The sequence below is a fragment of the Parus major genome, chromosome 1A, assembly GCF_001522545.3.
Source record: "Parus major isolate Abel chromosome 1A, Parus_major1.1, whole genome shotgun sequence".
NCBI lineage: Eukaryota > Metazoa > Chordata > Aves > Passeriformes > Paridae > Parus > Parus major.
In genome coordinates, this window is record NC_031773.1 from 67671622 (window position 1) to 67686875 (window position 15254).

At 44.9% G+C, this 15254-nt stretch overlaps 3 protein-coding genes across 4 annotated transcripts in view; 2 read left to right on the top strand and 1 right to left on the bottom strand.

Annotated features, from left to right (window-relative positions):
* The window catches only part of BPGM (bisphosphoglycerate mutase), a 34368-nt gene extending 25204 nt beyond the window's left edge, over window positions 1–9164 (bottom strand). For both annotated transcript variants that reach the window (XM_033514462.1, XM_015627391.3), the window contains exon 1: window positions 8975–9164. The gene's annotated coding sequence lies outside the window, so the exon portion shown is untranslated. The remainder of the gene's footprint in view (window positions 1–8974) is intronic.
* On the top strand, window positions 1254–7704 carry LOC107204389 (aldo-keto reductase family 1 member B10-like). Its single transcript, XM_015627389.3, has 10 exons — window positions 1254–1397; window positions 1745–1912; window positions 2894–3010; window positions 4157–4234; window positions 4978–5100; window positions 5550–5656; window positions 5818–5899; window positions 6359–6442; window positions 6871–6953; window positions 7409–7704. Exons 1-10 carry the CDS (start codon window positions 1332–1334, stop codon window positions 7449–7451), a joined length of 951 nt encoding a protein of 316 aa, XP_015482875.1. The 5' UTR covers window positions 1254–1331; the 3' UTR covers window positions 7452–7704.
* A 216-nt stretch (window positions 9165–9380) lies between the features above and the next one.
* Window positions 9381–14994, top strand: LOC107204387 (aldo-keto reductase family 1 member B1-like). The gene is made up of 10 exons (XM_015627387.3): window positions 9381–9483; window positions 9565–9732; window positions 10050–10166; window positions 11380–11457; window positions 11702–11824; window positions 12310–12410; window positions 12588–12669; window positions 13164–13247; window positions 13643–13725; window positions 14384–14994. The coding sequence occupies exons 1-10, from the start codon at window positions 9409–9411 to the stop codon at window positions 14424–14426; spliced, it is 954 nt and encodes a 317-aa protein (XP_015482873.1). The 5' UTR covers window positions 9381–9408; the 3' UTR covers window positions 14427–14994.
* Window positions 14995–15254: the final 260 nt, after the last annotated feature.

Here is a 15254-nt window from a genome sequence, read left to right on the forward strand (position 1 = left end):
GAAAGGAAGGAAAGGAAGGAAAGGAAGGAAAGGAAGGAAAGGAAGGAAAGGAAGGAAAGGAAGGAAAGGAAGGAAAGGAAGGAAAGGAAGGAAAGGAAGGACAGTTCTGGAATTTTACCAGAGGGATGATTCTGTTAAGATTGGGGAAAAACAGGGACTTAATTTTACTTCTCACAGTTGGCACGCATGCCCTGTGTGAATTTCCCTGTCCTACACTGTGCCTCACCTTTCAGCCTGAGAAGGGGATACCAACACCTTTGAGGAGAATGAAAAGGAGCTCCTTCCTCCTCTGCAAACTCCCCCTGAGGTTTCTCCAGCTGTCTCACTTCATCAGCACACAAGGTGACAAGGCTCCATCAAGGGAAGACGGCACTGCAGGAGCTGATCCTGGCAGAAACACCAGCAGGACCAGGATACACCTGCCCTCACCCCTTATCTTCTCATAAGGGGAAGGTCTGCAGGGCACACCTCTGCCAAGCTCCAAGTAATCACTGTAATTTTTAATCTGTTTTTTTGATTCTGCTGTATTTCTTCTCTCCTGTGGATTTCTCAGTCCCCTCTGGGCCAAGCTCCTTCAGAATACTCCCTCATGGGGAGTTCTGTTTATCTCAGTTCTCTGGGTCAGGAAGAAAACTCCAAAGCTCATCAGGATCTTGTTTCTCATGTTTATTAGGATGCTATCACAAAACTTGGCTGGTCTTTCCAGACTTTCTACACAAGTTCAAATCACTACAACCTGGCACACTTTGGGCTCTGATTGCACAAAGTGGCCTTGAACTGTGCAGCTTTTTTATCTTCATACTTATTCTTATCTAATTAACAATAGACACATATATTATTTTTCTTACTGCACTGTGACATTTTTTATTCAATCACTTACTATTACCCAAAAACTTTTAGAAGAAGAAAATGAAGAAGAAAGAAGGAAAAGAGACAACACCCTAATCCTCCATCTTGTCTTCTGCTCTCTAAACTAGTTTAAACTCTAATCTAATTTTTTCACCCAGTGACTTAAGAAAACTCTCTAATCTACACACTTACACTTTTAGCTTTATCTAACTCAGAGCTAAGCATCAGAGATAAGGGCACACACTCTGTGTCTCAGACTCCAACAATCACCTCGTCAATCTTTAATTGATTTCAGCTTTCCCATTAACCTTTGTGAGCCAAGTGTACAAGAGGAAAAGTCACAGCCTTGTTTGCTGGATGTGGGAGGGCCCAGGGCACCAGTGACACCCACAGCACTGTCCCAGCCCTGGCCAGTGACCACTGTAAAAACCAGACAGGCAAGAGGCAGCTGTGCTGAGGCAACCAGGAGGGAGTGCAGGATCATGGCCACCTATGTGCAGCTGAACACCGCTGCCAAGATGCCTCTCGTGGGGCTGGGCACCTGGAAGGTAAGAGCTACAGAGTAAAGCACCTGTACTGCAGAGCTCCCAAGCACAAAACTCCACTGCCCCTGGTCCAGCTCTGGACAGCAGTCCTGGGGCTCTGCTCTGCCTGGCTGTTGGGCTGAGTGTGAGTTGGAGTGGAGCTACACGTAAATGGCTGGAGGTTGATTTCCAGCCCTGGAGTCTGTGTTTACCACTGCAAGAAACAGTGTTCTTGTAAAGGAAAAAACCCCACCAACCTGGACTGGGGGGAGGGATTGCTTTCCCTAACACGGTTTTCCTGGTTTTATTTATTCCCTAGAATACAGGTCTTTAACAAGCACTGACTCTTAATATTTATGCATTTTTTCCAGTCTGCAGCTGGGCAAGTAAAAGCTGCGGTGATGGCTGCCATCGATGCCGGGTACCGCCACTTCGACTGTGCCTACGTGTACCTGAATGAGAATGAAATTGGGGAAGGGATCCAGCAGAAAATCAAAGAAGGAGTTGTGAAACGAGAGGACCTCTTTGTCGTCAGCAAGGTAAGGATCAAATGATCCTGCAGCCTGGAGCACAGCTGGGGGAATGCTTTGTGTAAAGTGTTTTTATTAGAAATAAAATAGGAAGGTAGCAGGAAGGTAAGAAATAGAGACAAACTTTACGAGAAGGCATATCATAGCAGCATTTAGGTCACTGCTGATACAAGCTTACAGCTTCACCCCTTTCTGTAAGGAGAGTTAGGAAGGACACACCGTGTCTGCAGCCTGCTGTGGTGACCCAGCACTCCTGGGGGATGGATTGATCAGTGCAAAAGAAGAGAAGCAGGAAAAGGCAGAGTGGACCAGATAGCCCCAAACAAGGTAGAAACAAGTGATGCAGAGGTCAGAGACCACTCAGTGTAAAGGACTGATAGAGGCAAAACCAGCTTGCTAATAACACCCTGCTGACTGCTAAAGCACAGCAGAGCACATGTGAACCTGGTGCTTGTTCCAGCAGTTGGCTCAGAGCATTGCCAAAGGGGTGTCCCTGCCATGGGAGGTGTCTTTCAGGGCACCTTGGGACACTCAGCACATGTCTCAAGGAAGGTGGGGATGGTGAGTTTTCCTTCTTATTACAAAAATCAGACTATTTAGCTGGAATCTGGAGTTACTTCTTACCTAAGTAAAGGTTGGGGGCAACCACTCTTTATGGTTTGTGTTATATCTCCTTGGCTTTGCCTGCTACATGCGTGCTCGGGAAGAACAGATACACCACTGCCTCTGGGAGCCCCCTACTGCCAGGGCACACCCTGGGGCAAAGGGGGTAGCACAAATGATGGGTGAACTCATGGAACCTGACACTGGCACACACTGTCCCGAGAGTCACAGGCCAGGCCCAGCCCAGAGCTTGCCACAGCTGAAGAGCACTAGGCTGGCCTCATGCCACATCTCGTTCCAAAGAACAGGGAGCATTTCTGTGCTGTGCAGGAGAGCACCCCAGAGCTTTAACCAGGAGGTCACAGTCTGCCCTGCTTTTGTCTCCAGCTGTGGTGCACCTTTTATGAGAAGCCTCTGGTGAAGAAAGCCTGCCAGAAGACTCTTGCTGACCTGAAATTGGATTACCTGGATCTCTACCTCATGCACTGGCCTTTTGGCTTCAAGGTACACAGTAACAGCAGGTCTCATTCCTGGGAGAGCTCCTCAGAAGTGCCAGGAGCACTTGCAGCACCACTGCTGCTCCAGAAAGAGCCCGTGCCTGTTGTGCCAGCACTGCCCCAGTGCTGCCCATCCCGCTCTGCCCCTGATCTCTGCCCCGACAGCGCTGCCTGCACAGCGTCCTCTGCCCTCCTGATAACGGGCAGGCAGACACAGCACTGAGGTCAGGCCCCTGGCTGCAAGCAATAGCTGTTCCTCTTTCCCTTTCCTTTACAAACCCAAAGCGTGCTCTTCTGAAGGAAAAGCCCCTGGGACAGAGGGGTGCAGTCTGCTGCCTGACAGAAATTCTTTCCTCTGCAGGTTACAGAATCACATGGTGCAAGTAAACACTTCTGTTTCCCATTTGTTTCTTTATTCTCCAAATCCTTCAAACAGTACAGATTGAGCTGACCTTGCCTGTAGGAGCCTTAATGTTGTTTCACAGACTTTGGATCTCAAAAAGATGATGCCTATCAAAATCTCTATTCTACCTTATGCTTTCGAGCTCAACTCCATTCCTTGAATATTGTTCTAGTAAGCTTTATGTGGACAAAGTTGTCAAGTGAAACTGCACAATATTGTGGTGTTTAGATAATTCAAATAATTCAAAATACTTTGGCCATACTGTCCAGTTAGAAGCTGTTCTAATTTTTCTAATACAGCAGTTTCAACAATGAGCATCCCCATGGGACATCTGGCAGCAGATGCACTCCAGTATGAAGGTCTATGTTCCCAAGCCAATCCTCCATTATATCCTTTTTAATAACAACTAAAGAAACTGTTACTTGAACACTACTTGAAGAGAACTCGTGTAGGACTCCAGAATATTGTTCCATAAGTTAACCACCTCCCTGCATGCACTCTGTGGATCATCACTTCAAAGGGTCCAGCAGAAACACCTGTCTTTATTGGCATAGTAGATGACAAAAATTCAAGAACTAAGAATAAGAAGTGACCAAAGAACTAACTGAGTTATGGAGAGAATTGCTTGTTATTTTGTTGGTTTTTTTAATGCAGCATTAGCTTTAGCTCCTTACATCCCTGTTGGGTGATTTTACACAGCTAGTGTCACAGCAGAGATTATTTCAAGCCTTTTCTCTCTCTCTCTGACAGGCTGGAGAGGAATTGTTTCCCAAAGATGACAAAGGCATGGCCATACCCAGCAACAGTGATCTTCTACAGACATGGGAGGTAAGTTCAGCCAGAGCAGAAGAGGAACATCCTCTGTCCTCGTCAGTCTTTTCCCTGCTTGCATTACCTTCAGCAGTCACAGAACTGTTGTCTCGTTCACACAAAATTAGTTGGAAGTCACCAATTTAATAAAGCAGTACAAACTGCCTTATTAAACTTAAATTTACTGCCTTATTAAACAAAATTACAAACTTAATTGTAAACTTAATAAGGCAGTACAAAATAGCTTTTCATAATGGGCATGCTTAATCCTTCCCTGGTTATTCCTATTCTCTGAGTGTCTTACTTGACTGGAGCTGCACAAGCACTTCCAGTGGCCACCACACTGAAGCTAGAAAAATCTCACTGCGGAACAATATCAACTTGTTTTAATAACAAATTGTTTTCACCATGGTTCTTGTGCCTTTCTTGAGTTGCTCAAACAAATTTCACAGAAATAAAGACATTTTAGGTTGAAATCTGACCTATAATGTGTGGGACAGCCCTCCACTGCTTGCACAGTGGTGGATTACTGAGTGTCATCATTCTCCTCATGCAACTCAGTGTGAATTTCTACACACTCAGGGAATGAGAATTTGGGCTTGGGTGAGATGGCATTAATGTGCCAGCATCTGTTTTTCGCTCAGAGAACTTTGCAACACTAATTAGTTCTTTTGTGCTGCTTGTGGTGGGAAACAAGTCACATTAGGAAGAAAATCATCATGAGCTGCTTTGCACACTGGATGATGATTTTGTTGTTTTAGGCCATGGAAGAGCTGGTGGATGCTGGTCTGGTAAAAGCCATTGGTGTCTCCAACTTCAACCATGAGCAGATTGAAAGAATCTTGAACAAGCCAGGACTGAAGCACAAGCCTGCAAATGTCCAGGTGAGCTGCAAAGTGACTGCAGGTGACTGGTTTTGTGGGATTATAAAGATCCAATTACAGTTGCATGAGGAGATGCAAAAAGGAAGAACAAAGCAGACACAGCATGTACTTTAAATTCATCTCTATGGATATTTCAGAGTACAGCACTTAGATACTTCTATTTATTTATTTTATTTTTTTTTTTTGTATCACCTTGCTCAGACACTGTTTAAGTGAGAGTTTTCCTGAACACAGTCTTTCTGGAATAATAACCCAGAGATGAGTTTTGTGAAACACCCCTCAGCAAAAACTGTGTAAACACTTTGTATCATTATTGCCATGGTATTATCATGGAGGCCATTGTCAAATCAGGGAAAAAATCAGCCTTTAACTGGATTAGGAGAAAATTTCTGGAGCACAATATTGCAGCAGTTCTGCCACTGTCAGACTGTTTGTTTTTGTGTTGGCAGATTGAATCTCATCCATACCTCACCCAGGAGAAGCTGATCAAGTACTGTCAGTCCAAAGGGCTGGCTGTGACTGCATACTGCCCCCTTGGCTCTCCTGACAGACCATGGTAAATGTGCTTTGCAATCTGCCAGGGAGCTGGTGGGGATTATGACTGAAGCACTGAGACTGCACACACATCACTCATTTCTTATTTAAATACAGATCTCTGTTGCTGTGCTGAATCTTTCTGCAGAGGTTTCTTGCCACTGGTTTGTTTTCTCTGTGTAGGGCTAAGCCCGGGGATCCTTCCCTTCTGGATGACCCCAAGATCAAAGAGATTGCAGCCAAGCACAACAAAACCCCAGCACAGGTGGGCACTCCTTCCCAATGCAGGAAAACAGAGCTCCAAAACAGGTAGAACCTCTATCCCTTTCCCATGAACTGTGGCACTTCTCTGATTTTTCCCTAACAATGCAGAATTTTTTTATTCTATTACCTCCAGGACACACCTTTAACTCTTTGGCCATCAAAGATATTCTAGACCATCTTCAGATGTCACTTCCCCTCTCAAGTCCTCTTGCAGAGAATGTAAAGCTTGCATAGACTGCTAAAATCCCAGATGCAAACAAAAGGAATTGACTGGCCCAAAACCAGAATGGAAAGAAGATTTTCCATGGGGGCTTCCACCACTCTCCTCTTTGCTCTCCAGGCAGTGCAACCTGGACTGCAGGGACAGGGATGATTTGAAATGCAGCTTGCACAACTGGCTATAGCTTAGGGAAAACAGCTGTTGGAACAGGAGGAAGGATTCAGTTGTCTGTTCTTGCAGGTTCTCCTTCGCTTCCAGATCCAGAGAAATGTGATTGTGATTCCCAAATCTGTCACCCCACAGCGCATTGTGGAGAACTTCCAGGTGAGGGATTGGGATTGAGCTGCTGCCCCTCAGGGATGGCTGGGCAGTGATCCTTTATCACCCTTGCCATGGCCTCTGCAGCAAGAGGACTGGACTTCTTCATGCTTAACTACACTTTACTCTGTGTTAACCCAGGCCTACTTTTGGAGACTTTAATCAGCAATCCTTACATGGTATTATTCCCTGTTCCATGGCTTGTGGATGGATGAACAGGCACAGTTTGCTTGGAATCCTCACAAAGGAACATGCCAGAAACATCTCATCTAGAATTAGCAATGGTCATAAAATAATCCCTTATGTCCATAAAACAAGTTGTTGGTCATAATTCAGCGGTCCATGTGTGAAAATGGATTCTCCAGTGTGGAGCTGCTCTTATATTTCTAATAAGTTTGTTCAAAGAAGTGATTTCCACTTGTATCTCTGTTTAGGTGTTTGACTTTGAACTGACTAAAGAGGAGATGGCAACTATTCTGACCTTCAACAAAAACTGGAGGGTCTGTGCAATGAATGTGTAAGTGACACTGCTTGTTTCCTTCTAAATCTTAAATTCTGAATATTCTGTACATGCAATTTTGTGTCACAGCTTCTAACATGAAATTCAATTTATTTAAAAATCATGCCAACTCAAGCTCCAACTGGTTTGTCCCAAAATGATAACATTTTCATGAGAAGGCTTGATATTTTCACTTTAAAAACAAAACAAAAATTAAACCAAACTGTATTCTCATTTTTAATTCTTAATTGTCAGGAATCTCTCTGTAACTTGAATGACACAAAAAATGGGTTTTGGATGTTCAACTCATCTCAGTCTGTATCAGAGAAAGGAAAATATGTATCTCCACCTGTTCTTGCTGTGACTGCATGATGCAGGTCTTCCCTTGGTGGCTCCTCCACACACACAACATTATCTCTACATCACATTTGGATCATGTGTGAAAATAACATTCTCACTTCCGTTTCTTTCAGGTCCAAAAATCTCAAGGAATACCCTTTCAATGCAGAATACTGAAGGTGCTTGAAACACTAGGTCTCTGGTGTCATCTGCCCTGGTGCTGCCAGGAGACATGGGATGTTTATCCCATGAAATTTGGCTTTTTTGGAAGAAGGAAAGAGTATTTTCTACAGCACCACTATTCAGTGGTTGCCTTCAGTCATGCATCAGCAGAAGCCAGATGTTGACAACCAACACCCCACAGGTCCACAATTTCATCAGAGGTGTCACGCATTTTAAATAAAATTAACTTTAAAATGCAAAAATCTAATTGAGGGGAAGTTTTCTGTCTGTTGTAGGAAAAACCCAAGGCCCTCCCGCCCAGAGATGCATAGAGGGGTGGGTTGCAGCCAACTGCATTGTGGGGACACAGATCCTGCCTGGGACACTCAGCATTTTCCCCTGCCATCCCTCAGCACCCACCTTGTCCCCTCCTTGCTGGCCACAGCCCCCAAGCCCTGGGCACAGCCCTGTTTTTAACAAATACAAGAATTATCAGAAGCTAAAGTCTTAAAGAAAAAAAACCTCTTGAGAAGACACAGAGACATGGGTGGGACCTCAGAGGATGCTCCTGGCTCTATCTGAACTCAGTGCAAGACAGAGGCCAATGTCTTAAAATCAGATTAAATCTCTACTCCCCTGTTTTACTCCTGCCTTAACAAGCATCTGGAAGTTGAACCAATGCACACCATTTAGCAACATCAACCTTCTGTTCCAATAAATACACTTTTCTCAAAGGCCCTGCCACACCTTCAGGACAGAAGCAACAATTGTCATGGTCTGTGCAAGGCCTCATACCAACAAAGCAAAACACAAAACCTTCTGCCCAAAACCCTCTCTTAAAAGACCAAGGTGTCTCTCATGGGGAAAAGCAGGCAGTGACCTTCAAAGGAGAACATGAGTTCACAGAAGGGAGAGGAAGGAGAAATTGCATTTCTCAGCCCCCAGCTCTCTTATGTGATGAACTGCAATACCACATCCTGCAGAGGACAGCTGACAGCGCTGACAGAAAACTGGAGGAAGATTAAAGGGAAAACTAATTATCTTGTCTGTCTCCAGTTAAATGAAGCAGAACAATCTTGGGCATCCTCTGTGGGAGAAAAAGGCACCATTGTACATATTTCAGATTTCTCTTTGTACCTGAATGAATTCCCCAAGTACCAGCAAACAGCAAAGCCTCCCAAGCAGCCCTAACAGGCTGTTATTGAGCACTCAAAGGATCCTGTTGATGAATTAATTTCTTTTTCACTGCACTTTCAACACCTCATCCGTACAGCGCATTTTGCCTCTCCAAAACTGCAAAGTCAGTTTCTAATGTGAAATTAAAAGGCCACCTATCATTTCTTGCTACACTCGTACGTATTTCCTTCTGAAATATGGTTTGCACCTCCCTGAAGGAAGAGGAACAAGGTGATCATTGTGATACTCGCTGAAAACTCGGTGTTCCTTGGTAGTTTTGAAAACACTAAAACACGCTTTCCCTTAGCATTTTAAATGAAGTGATTTGTCCTGATCATTTCCGAAATTGCTCGTAAACTCACCCCGAAGCGAAACTGTTTGTCCCACGTTTGTGTCTCTCTCAGGGAACCGAGAGGGGGTCAGAACACCGGGGGACATGGCACAAGCGAGACACGCACGGACAACCCGTGTACCCTGCGGGAGCTGATCCCTGCAGGAACTCCAGCCGGACCACAGGGACACACCTGAGCCCCGCCCTCCTCCTTCCACAAGGAACTTCACCCTTCTCCCGGGAGAAAGCCGGGAGCGCGCCCGGCCTCCCTCCCACACGAACCGCCCCCACGGCAGGCGGCGGGCTCCACTGCTGATTGGTCAGCGCGGCGGGCTCGCGCCGGGATGTGGGACGTTGATTGGTCGGCGCGGCGGGCTCGCGCCGGAACAGGGGACACTGATTGGTCAGTGCGGCGGGCTCGCGCGAGAGCGAGGGACGCTGATTGGCCGCGGACGCGGGGTACCTATGGCGGGCATGGCGGGGTACGTGAGGCTCGGGACCGCCGCCAGCGCGCCCCTCATGGGGCTGGGAACATGGAAGGTGAGGCGGGTACCGCGCTGCGGGACGGGGGAGCGCCTGAGAATCCCTCACCGAGACCTGCCCTGCCCTTTGTCCCTTTAGTCCCCCCCAGGTAAGGTGGCAGCTGCGGTGATGGCTGCCATCGATGCCGGGTACCGCCACTTCGACTGTGCCTACGTGTACCAGAATGAGAAGGAAGTTGGGGAAGGGATCCAGCAGAAAATCAAGGAAGGTGCTGTGAAACGAGAGGATCTCTTCGTGGTCAGTAAGGTATGGATCAGATGGCCGTGGATTATGGACATGCTGGTTTTATCGGTGGTGTTTTTACATTAGGAATAGCCTACATTTAACATCATTAAATGTCGTAGCGCTGGAGGAGTTTGTGTTGTAAATGAGTTAATTGCTGGTATTTTCTTGCTTCCTGCGCTGCCACACAGCCGAGAGCTCAGTGTGTGCGAAGAGCACTATGCTGGCCTCGTTCCATGCCATTCCAAAGAACAGCATTCCTGTGCAGGGAGCACCCCAGAGCTTTAACCCAGGAATTCTCAGTCTGAGAAGTCTGAGAAAGCCCTGATTTGTGTCTCCAGCTGTGGTGCACCTTCCATGAGAAGCCTCTGGTGAAGGGAGCCTGCCAGAAGACTCTTGCAGACCTGAAGCTGGATTACCTGGATCTCTACCTTGTCCACTGGCCTTTTGGCTTCAAGGTACGGTAGCAGCAATGCCCGTAACGTTGTTTCTTGTGGCTGGTTTAACAGCCCAACAATTGTTCTGGCTGACAATTCCATGCCTGTTATCTGTGCCAGCACTGCTCTGGTGCTCAGCTTGACCCTGGCCATGTGACTCGGGCTCTTGGTCTCTGCCCTAGAGGCAATTGTTTGATCCTGGGAATGATGGCCTGAAAACTAGAGAAACTAGAGGCAGCTCTCCCAGCTCCAAGCATAAGAGACAGGCTGCTTTACTTTTCTGTTGCAAATCCAGTGTGTATTCATCTCACATTCACCCCTTGTGGGAAGGAGGGTTGCTTTTTGCTGCTTTTCTGCAATTTTCCTTTTTGTGCTACAGAATCAGCAAAAGAAAGCATATCTGTTTTCCATTTCAATCACCAAGTCCTTAGTGCAGTACAGATTGAGCTGACCTTGCTTGTAGGAGCCTTAGCATTGTTCCACTGAGACAGGAATTAAAAAGGTGAAACTTCTGTTACAGAGTTTATGCCCCCCAAGATCAGTGAAGGAGTTGATGTCTCAGTCTGAATATTTCTAGGCACAGCCTTTCTGTCCTCTTGCAGTCTGATCCGTCCCCATTCTATCTGTTGCCTTTGAGATGCTCATCTTTTTGTCATGCTTTATTTTAACTTTATATTAACAGAGGCATGAAAATGAAACTGTCTCATGGTGACAGCAGCAAACAGCTGCTAAACACAGTTCAGTCTTGGCATTTTTTCATAACTTGTACACAAAGGCTCTTCTAACTTTCCTTGTGTTGGTGGCTTTACATTGAGCATTCTCATGGAAGAGCTGGCAGTGCACACAAAACCTCTTTTCAGTAGATCTGGTGTTGTGTAGACCATAGTGTTGATGCCCCCCCTGGAAAAAGGACAAAGCAGTTCTTGCTAAGTGGGAACTGAAGAACAGCACCTGAAGGGAGCACATGTGAGGCTGGAGGCTGCAGCTCTGACTGCTTTGTTTCCCTGTAGGTGTTTGGGTGAGCCATCACTTCCAGGGCTCCAGCAGAAAAACCTGTTCCTACGGGGAATGGTCACTGGCAAAAATGCCTTAAATTCCTTCCACTTCTCAGAAAGGAATGACTGAATGGAGACAAGAATTAGCACTCTTGCACTAGAAATTTAAGGTGCTGTGGTTGTGAGCACTTAAGTGGACTCAACAAGAGATTTTCAAGCAATTTCTCTCTCACTGACAGGCAGGAGAGGATCTGTTCCCTGTAGATGACAAAGGCCTGGCCATCCCCAGCAACACAGATATTCTACAGACGTGGGAGGTGAGTTCATCCCAAGCAGGAGAGTCACATCTTCTGTCCTCAGCAGTGGTGTTGCCTTCAGCAGTTGCAGAATGTTCATCTATGTTGATCCATTTTCATTCCCAGTTAGTTAGGAAGAATTTACAGAAGCACACGGCAGCTTTTAAAAGTGTGCTCCCCATGAAGAAGAACAGAGCATGTCAGGAAGAATGTGTTCAGTCATGTCTTACCCTCTGCATGCTGACTGTGCTCCTCTTTCTGCCAGGCCATGGAAGAGCTGGTGGATGCTGGTCTGGTAAAAGCCATTGGAATCTCCAATTTTAACCGTGAGCAGATTGAAAGAATCTTGAACAAGCCAGGACTGAAGCACAAGCCTGCAAATAACCAGGTAAGCTGCAAAGTGACTGCAGGGAAATACTTCTTGGGGATTATAAAGTTCTGATTATGGCTGAATGAGGAGGTGGAAAAAGAGAGAACAAAGTAGATACAGCATGTAGTTTAAATCCCTCTCTCTGGATATTTCTTCATACAAACAGAACCAGGATATGTCCTTTTTGTCTCATCTTGTTGAACCACTAACTTTGGAGTATATTACTAGGAACCATTCTCTCTAGAGGCATGAAGAATCCAGACGTGAGCAATTGTTCTGACATAATGATTGACTCCTACAAAGCTTCTCAGAAAAAAAATCCAAAAAGCACAGTATAAAAGTTGGTGCCCTACAGAATTTGAGTCTTGTATTGTCACATAGGTCACCTGCAGGGTTGGGTGAAAGCAATCTCTAATTAGGAAATTAGGATTCAGAAAAATCTCTGGAGCAAGGGAAAACTACAGTAGTTTTACAGCTCTCACTCTCTGCTTCTGTGTTGGCAGATTGAGTGTCATCCATACCTGTCCCAGGAGAAGCTGATTGACTACTGCCACTCCAAAGGGATCACTGTGACAGCCTACTGTCCCCTTGGACGTCCTGATGGGTAATTTCCAAGTGGGTTTGTGTGATTTAAGTCTGAAGCATTCAGACTAATTGAGTTATGCTGCAGGTGTATATATATTTTCCTTTTTTTTTATTTTTTTTAATTAATGGGGCTAGATGGAATCTTTCTGAAGTGATTCTTTGTTGTTTCATCCTTTTCTCCCCCCATTTTGTCTAGTTCTAAACCAGAGGCACCTTCTCTTCTGGATGACCCCAAGATCAAGGAGATTGCAGCCAAGCACAACAAAACCCCAGCCCAGGTCAGTAGGTGTCAGACAGTGGATACCCCTTCCTGTAACAAAGCAATTTAGGAACTCTGTCTGAAGAGAGGGCACAGCTGCTGTGGTGTTACCTGTTAGCAATCCTGCTTTTTCCTCTTGTTAACAAGCAATGCAGGCTGTCCATTCTGTGGCCTACAAGACAAGCTACTACTAACTCTGGCCATCAGTCAAGATAATATTCTTGACTCATCTTCTGATATCACTTCCCCTGTCAAGTCCTCTTGCAGAGAATGTAAGCCTTGTACATACTGCAAAACTTCTGAGTGCTAAGAAAAGGAATTGACTGGCCCAAAACCAGAATGGAAAGAAGATTTTCCATGGGGGCTTCCACCACTCTCCTCTTTGCTCTCCAGGCAGTGCAACCTGGACTGCAGGGACAGGGATGATTTGAAATGCAGCTTGCACAACTGGCTATAGCTTAGGGAAAACAGCTGTTGGAACAGGAGGAAGGATTCAGTTGTCTGTTCTTGCAGGTTCTCCTTCGCTTCCAGATCCAGAGAAATGTGATTGTGATTCCCAAATCTGTCACCCCACAGCGCATTGTGGAGAACTTCCAGGTGAGGGATTGGGATTGAGCTGCTGCCCCTCAGGGATGGCTGGGCAGTGATCCTTTATCACCCTTGCCATGGCCTCTGCAGCAAGAGGACTGGACTCTTTCTGTCTGTCTGGAAGGCAGGGCTACAGTGAAAACTGCAGTGAAGAACAGACAGAGCTCTTGCAAACACTATTCTGATAACCTTATCAGGCACTTTATGTGGTGCCTCCTTCTATTTCTTCCCTCTGCCAGTAGAGTCTGGAAAATCCAAAGATATCTCTTTTCCTTTCCATGTTTCATGAATCTGTCTTGTAATCAGCATCCTTTCTGATATGAAGTTGTTCTTTCATCTTGTGAATCTCACTTCTGATTTGATTTGTTTAAAGAAGATAAATCCAGCTGGTTTTCTCTTTTTAGGTGTTTGACTTTGAACTGACTAAAGAGGAGATGGCAACTCTTCTTAGCTTAAACAGGAACTGGAGAATCTGTGAAATGGTCACGTAAGTGTCAGTTTGTGTCCTTCAAACTCTTACATTTTCAATGATCTTTATTCTGATCTCACAGGGACTGCTATAGCTGTTCAAATTAGGTATATTTTGAAATTTGATATAATTTTGGGGACGAAGCATCTGTTGTTACATTTCCACTTTATTCACTGAAAGGCAAGGGTAAGTTGTGCTGTGTATTCATTGTAAATCCATTCTCCAGGAAACTTTATATGCCTGGAATTCCAAATTGAGGGTTTTAGTTGATAACTTTGGCTGTGTCCATATGGGATAAATGAGCATTAGGCTGTTTTAAATTTTGGGTAATTTTTTTTCTGTGGGGTATTAGAAATTGATGTCAGCCCTTACACAGGTGGTTGTGGGGATGGATAACCATCTGTTGTGCAGTACAAAGCACAGCTGCTTGCAAATATGCACCTTGGAAGCCAAAACAGGAAATCTTGGCTGCAATGCCACAGAAAGTGCTGCTGTCTCTGTGTGAATTTTATCTCTGTATCTAAAAAGAGTTAACTCTCTACTTGGTCCCACCACTGTTCAATGCCTGAATAACAGAAAGGCTGGAACTTGGTCCTGTAGGCTGTTTCTATATTACCAAATCTCTGAGGTTAATTATTTTAACCTTGAGTAATCTTTCCTCTTTGATTTCCTCCAGGTGCAAAAATCACAAGGCATACCCTTTCAATGCAGAATACTGAAGATGGGTTTTTTCCTGCCCTTTCTCAGGCCTCCAGGGTCTAATGAGTTTCTACCATTGCCTCAGACTGTGCACTATGTAGCTTACACACTGTATCCTTCTTGCCAGCAAAGGCAAGGTTATTGTGTTCAGTGACTTTGGGTTTTTTTCTTTGGTGGAAGGAAATTGTACAATTGTTCTGAAGAACAAAATGTGGGCTGTGATAATTCTCATGACATGAGTATTTCTGCATGGCTGAAATAGCAAAGGGGAAAACAGAAGAGGGAATGAGCAACTGGTTTTATCTACTGTCTTACATCAGCACCATTTAAGGTTGCAGGGTTAAGGATATGTAAGTGGAGGAGAAAAGTGCATCCTGAATAATCACATAATCACTGCCTGAAGGTAAAAGACAAAATTAACTTCTAGAGTACAGCTCAAAGCTTTCTGGGAAAAAAAAATAAATGAGAGAAGTGTCCAGATGAATACCAACTCATACTGGGCTTTATTTCAGTCACTTTTTTTACAGGCTGAAACTGGAAAGAGATTGATGTTCAATTTCATTCTTGACCAAAATAAAAATTGGATTACTGCTGGTTTGGAAGTTCTATTCTAATGCTAAAATTAACAAACCAAGAAACTTGCATGAACAATGTAATTGGAAAATAATTAATATAATTGGATAAAATCAGATATAAAATGTAATTGGAAATAATCATCCCTGATCAATTTTAAATGATGTCACAAGAGCATTGAGATCTTGTGATCAACAAGCAACAGGAGACCAACACCTGACCTGCTGAAAACTCTGCCTGGGTATCACTGAGGACTGATTTAATTGGTAGCCAGT

What these genes read in the sequence shown, in the direction of transcription:
- LOC107204389 (XM_015627389.3), top strand. Translation starts at nt 1,332, where the DNA reads ATGGCCACCTATGTGCAGCTGAACACCGCTGCCAAGATGCCTCTCGTG. An exon ending in ACCTCTTTGTCGTCAGCAAG is followed by an intron (nt 1,913 to 2,893) that starts GTAAGGATCAAA and finishes TTTTGTCTCCAG; the next exon opens with CTGTGGTGCACCTTTTATGA. An exon ending in ACTGGCCTTTTGGCTTCAAG is followed by an intron (nt 3,011 to 4,156) that starts GTACACAGTAAC and finishes TCTCTCTGACAG; the next exon opens with GCTGGAGAGGAATTGTTTCC.
- LOC107204387 (XM_015627387.3), top strand. Translation starts at nt 9,409, where the DNA reads ATGGCGGGCATGGCGGGGTACGTGAGGCTCGGGACCGCCGCCAGCGCG. An exon ending in ATCTCTTCGTGGTCAGTAAG is followed by an intron (nt 9,733 to 10,049) that starts GTATGGATCAGA and finishes TTGTGTCTCCAG; the next exon opens with CTGTGGTGCACCTTCCATGA. An exon ending in ACAACAAAACCCCAGCCCAG is followed by an intron (nt 12,670 to 13,163) that starts GTCAGTAGGTGT and finishes CTGTTCTTGCAG; the next exon opens with GTTCTCCTTCGCTTCCAGAT.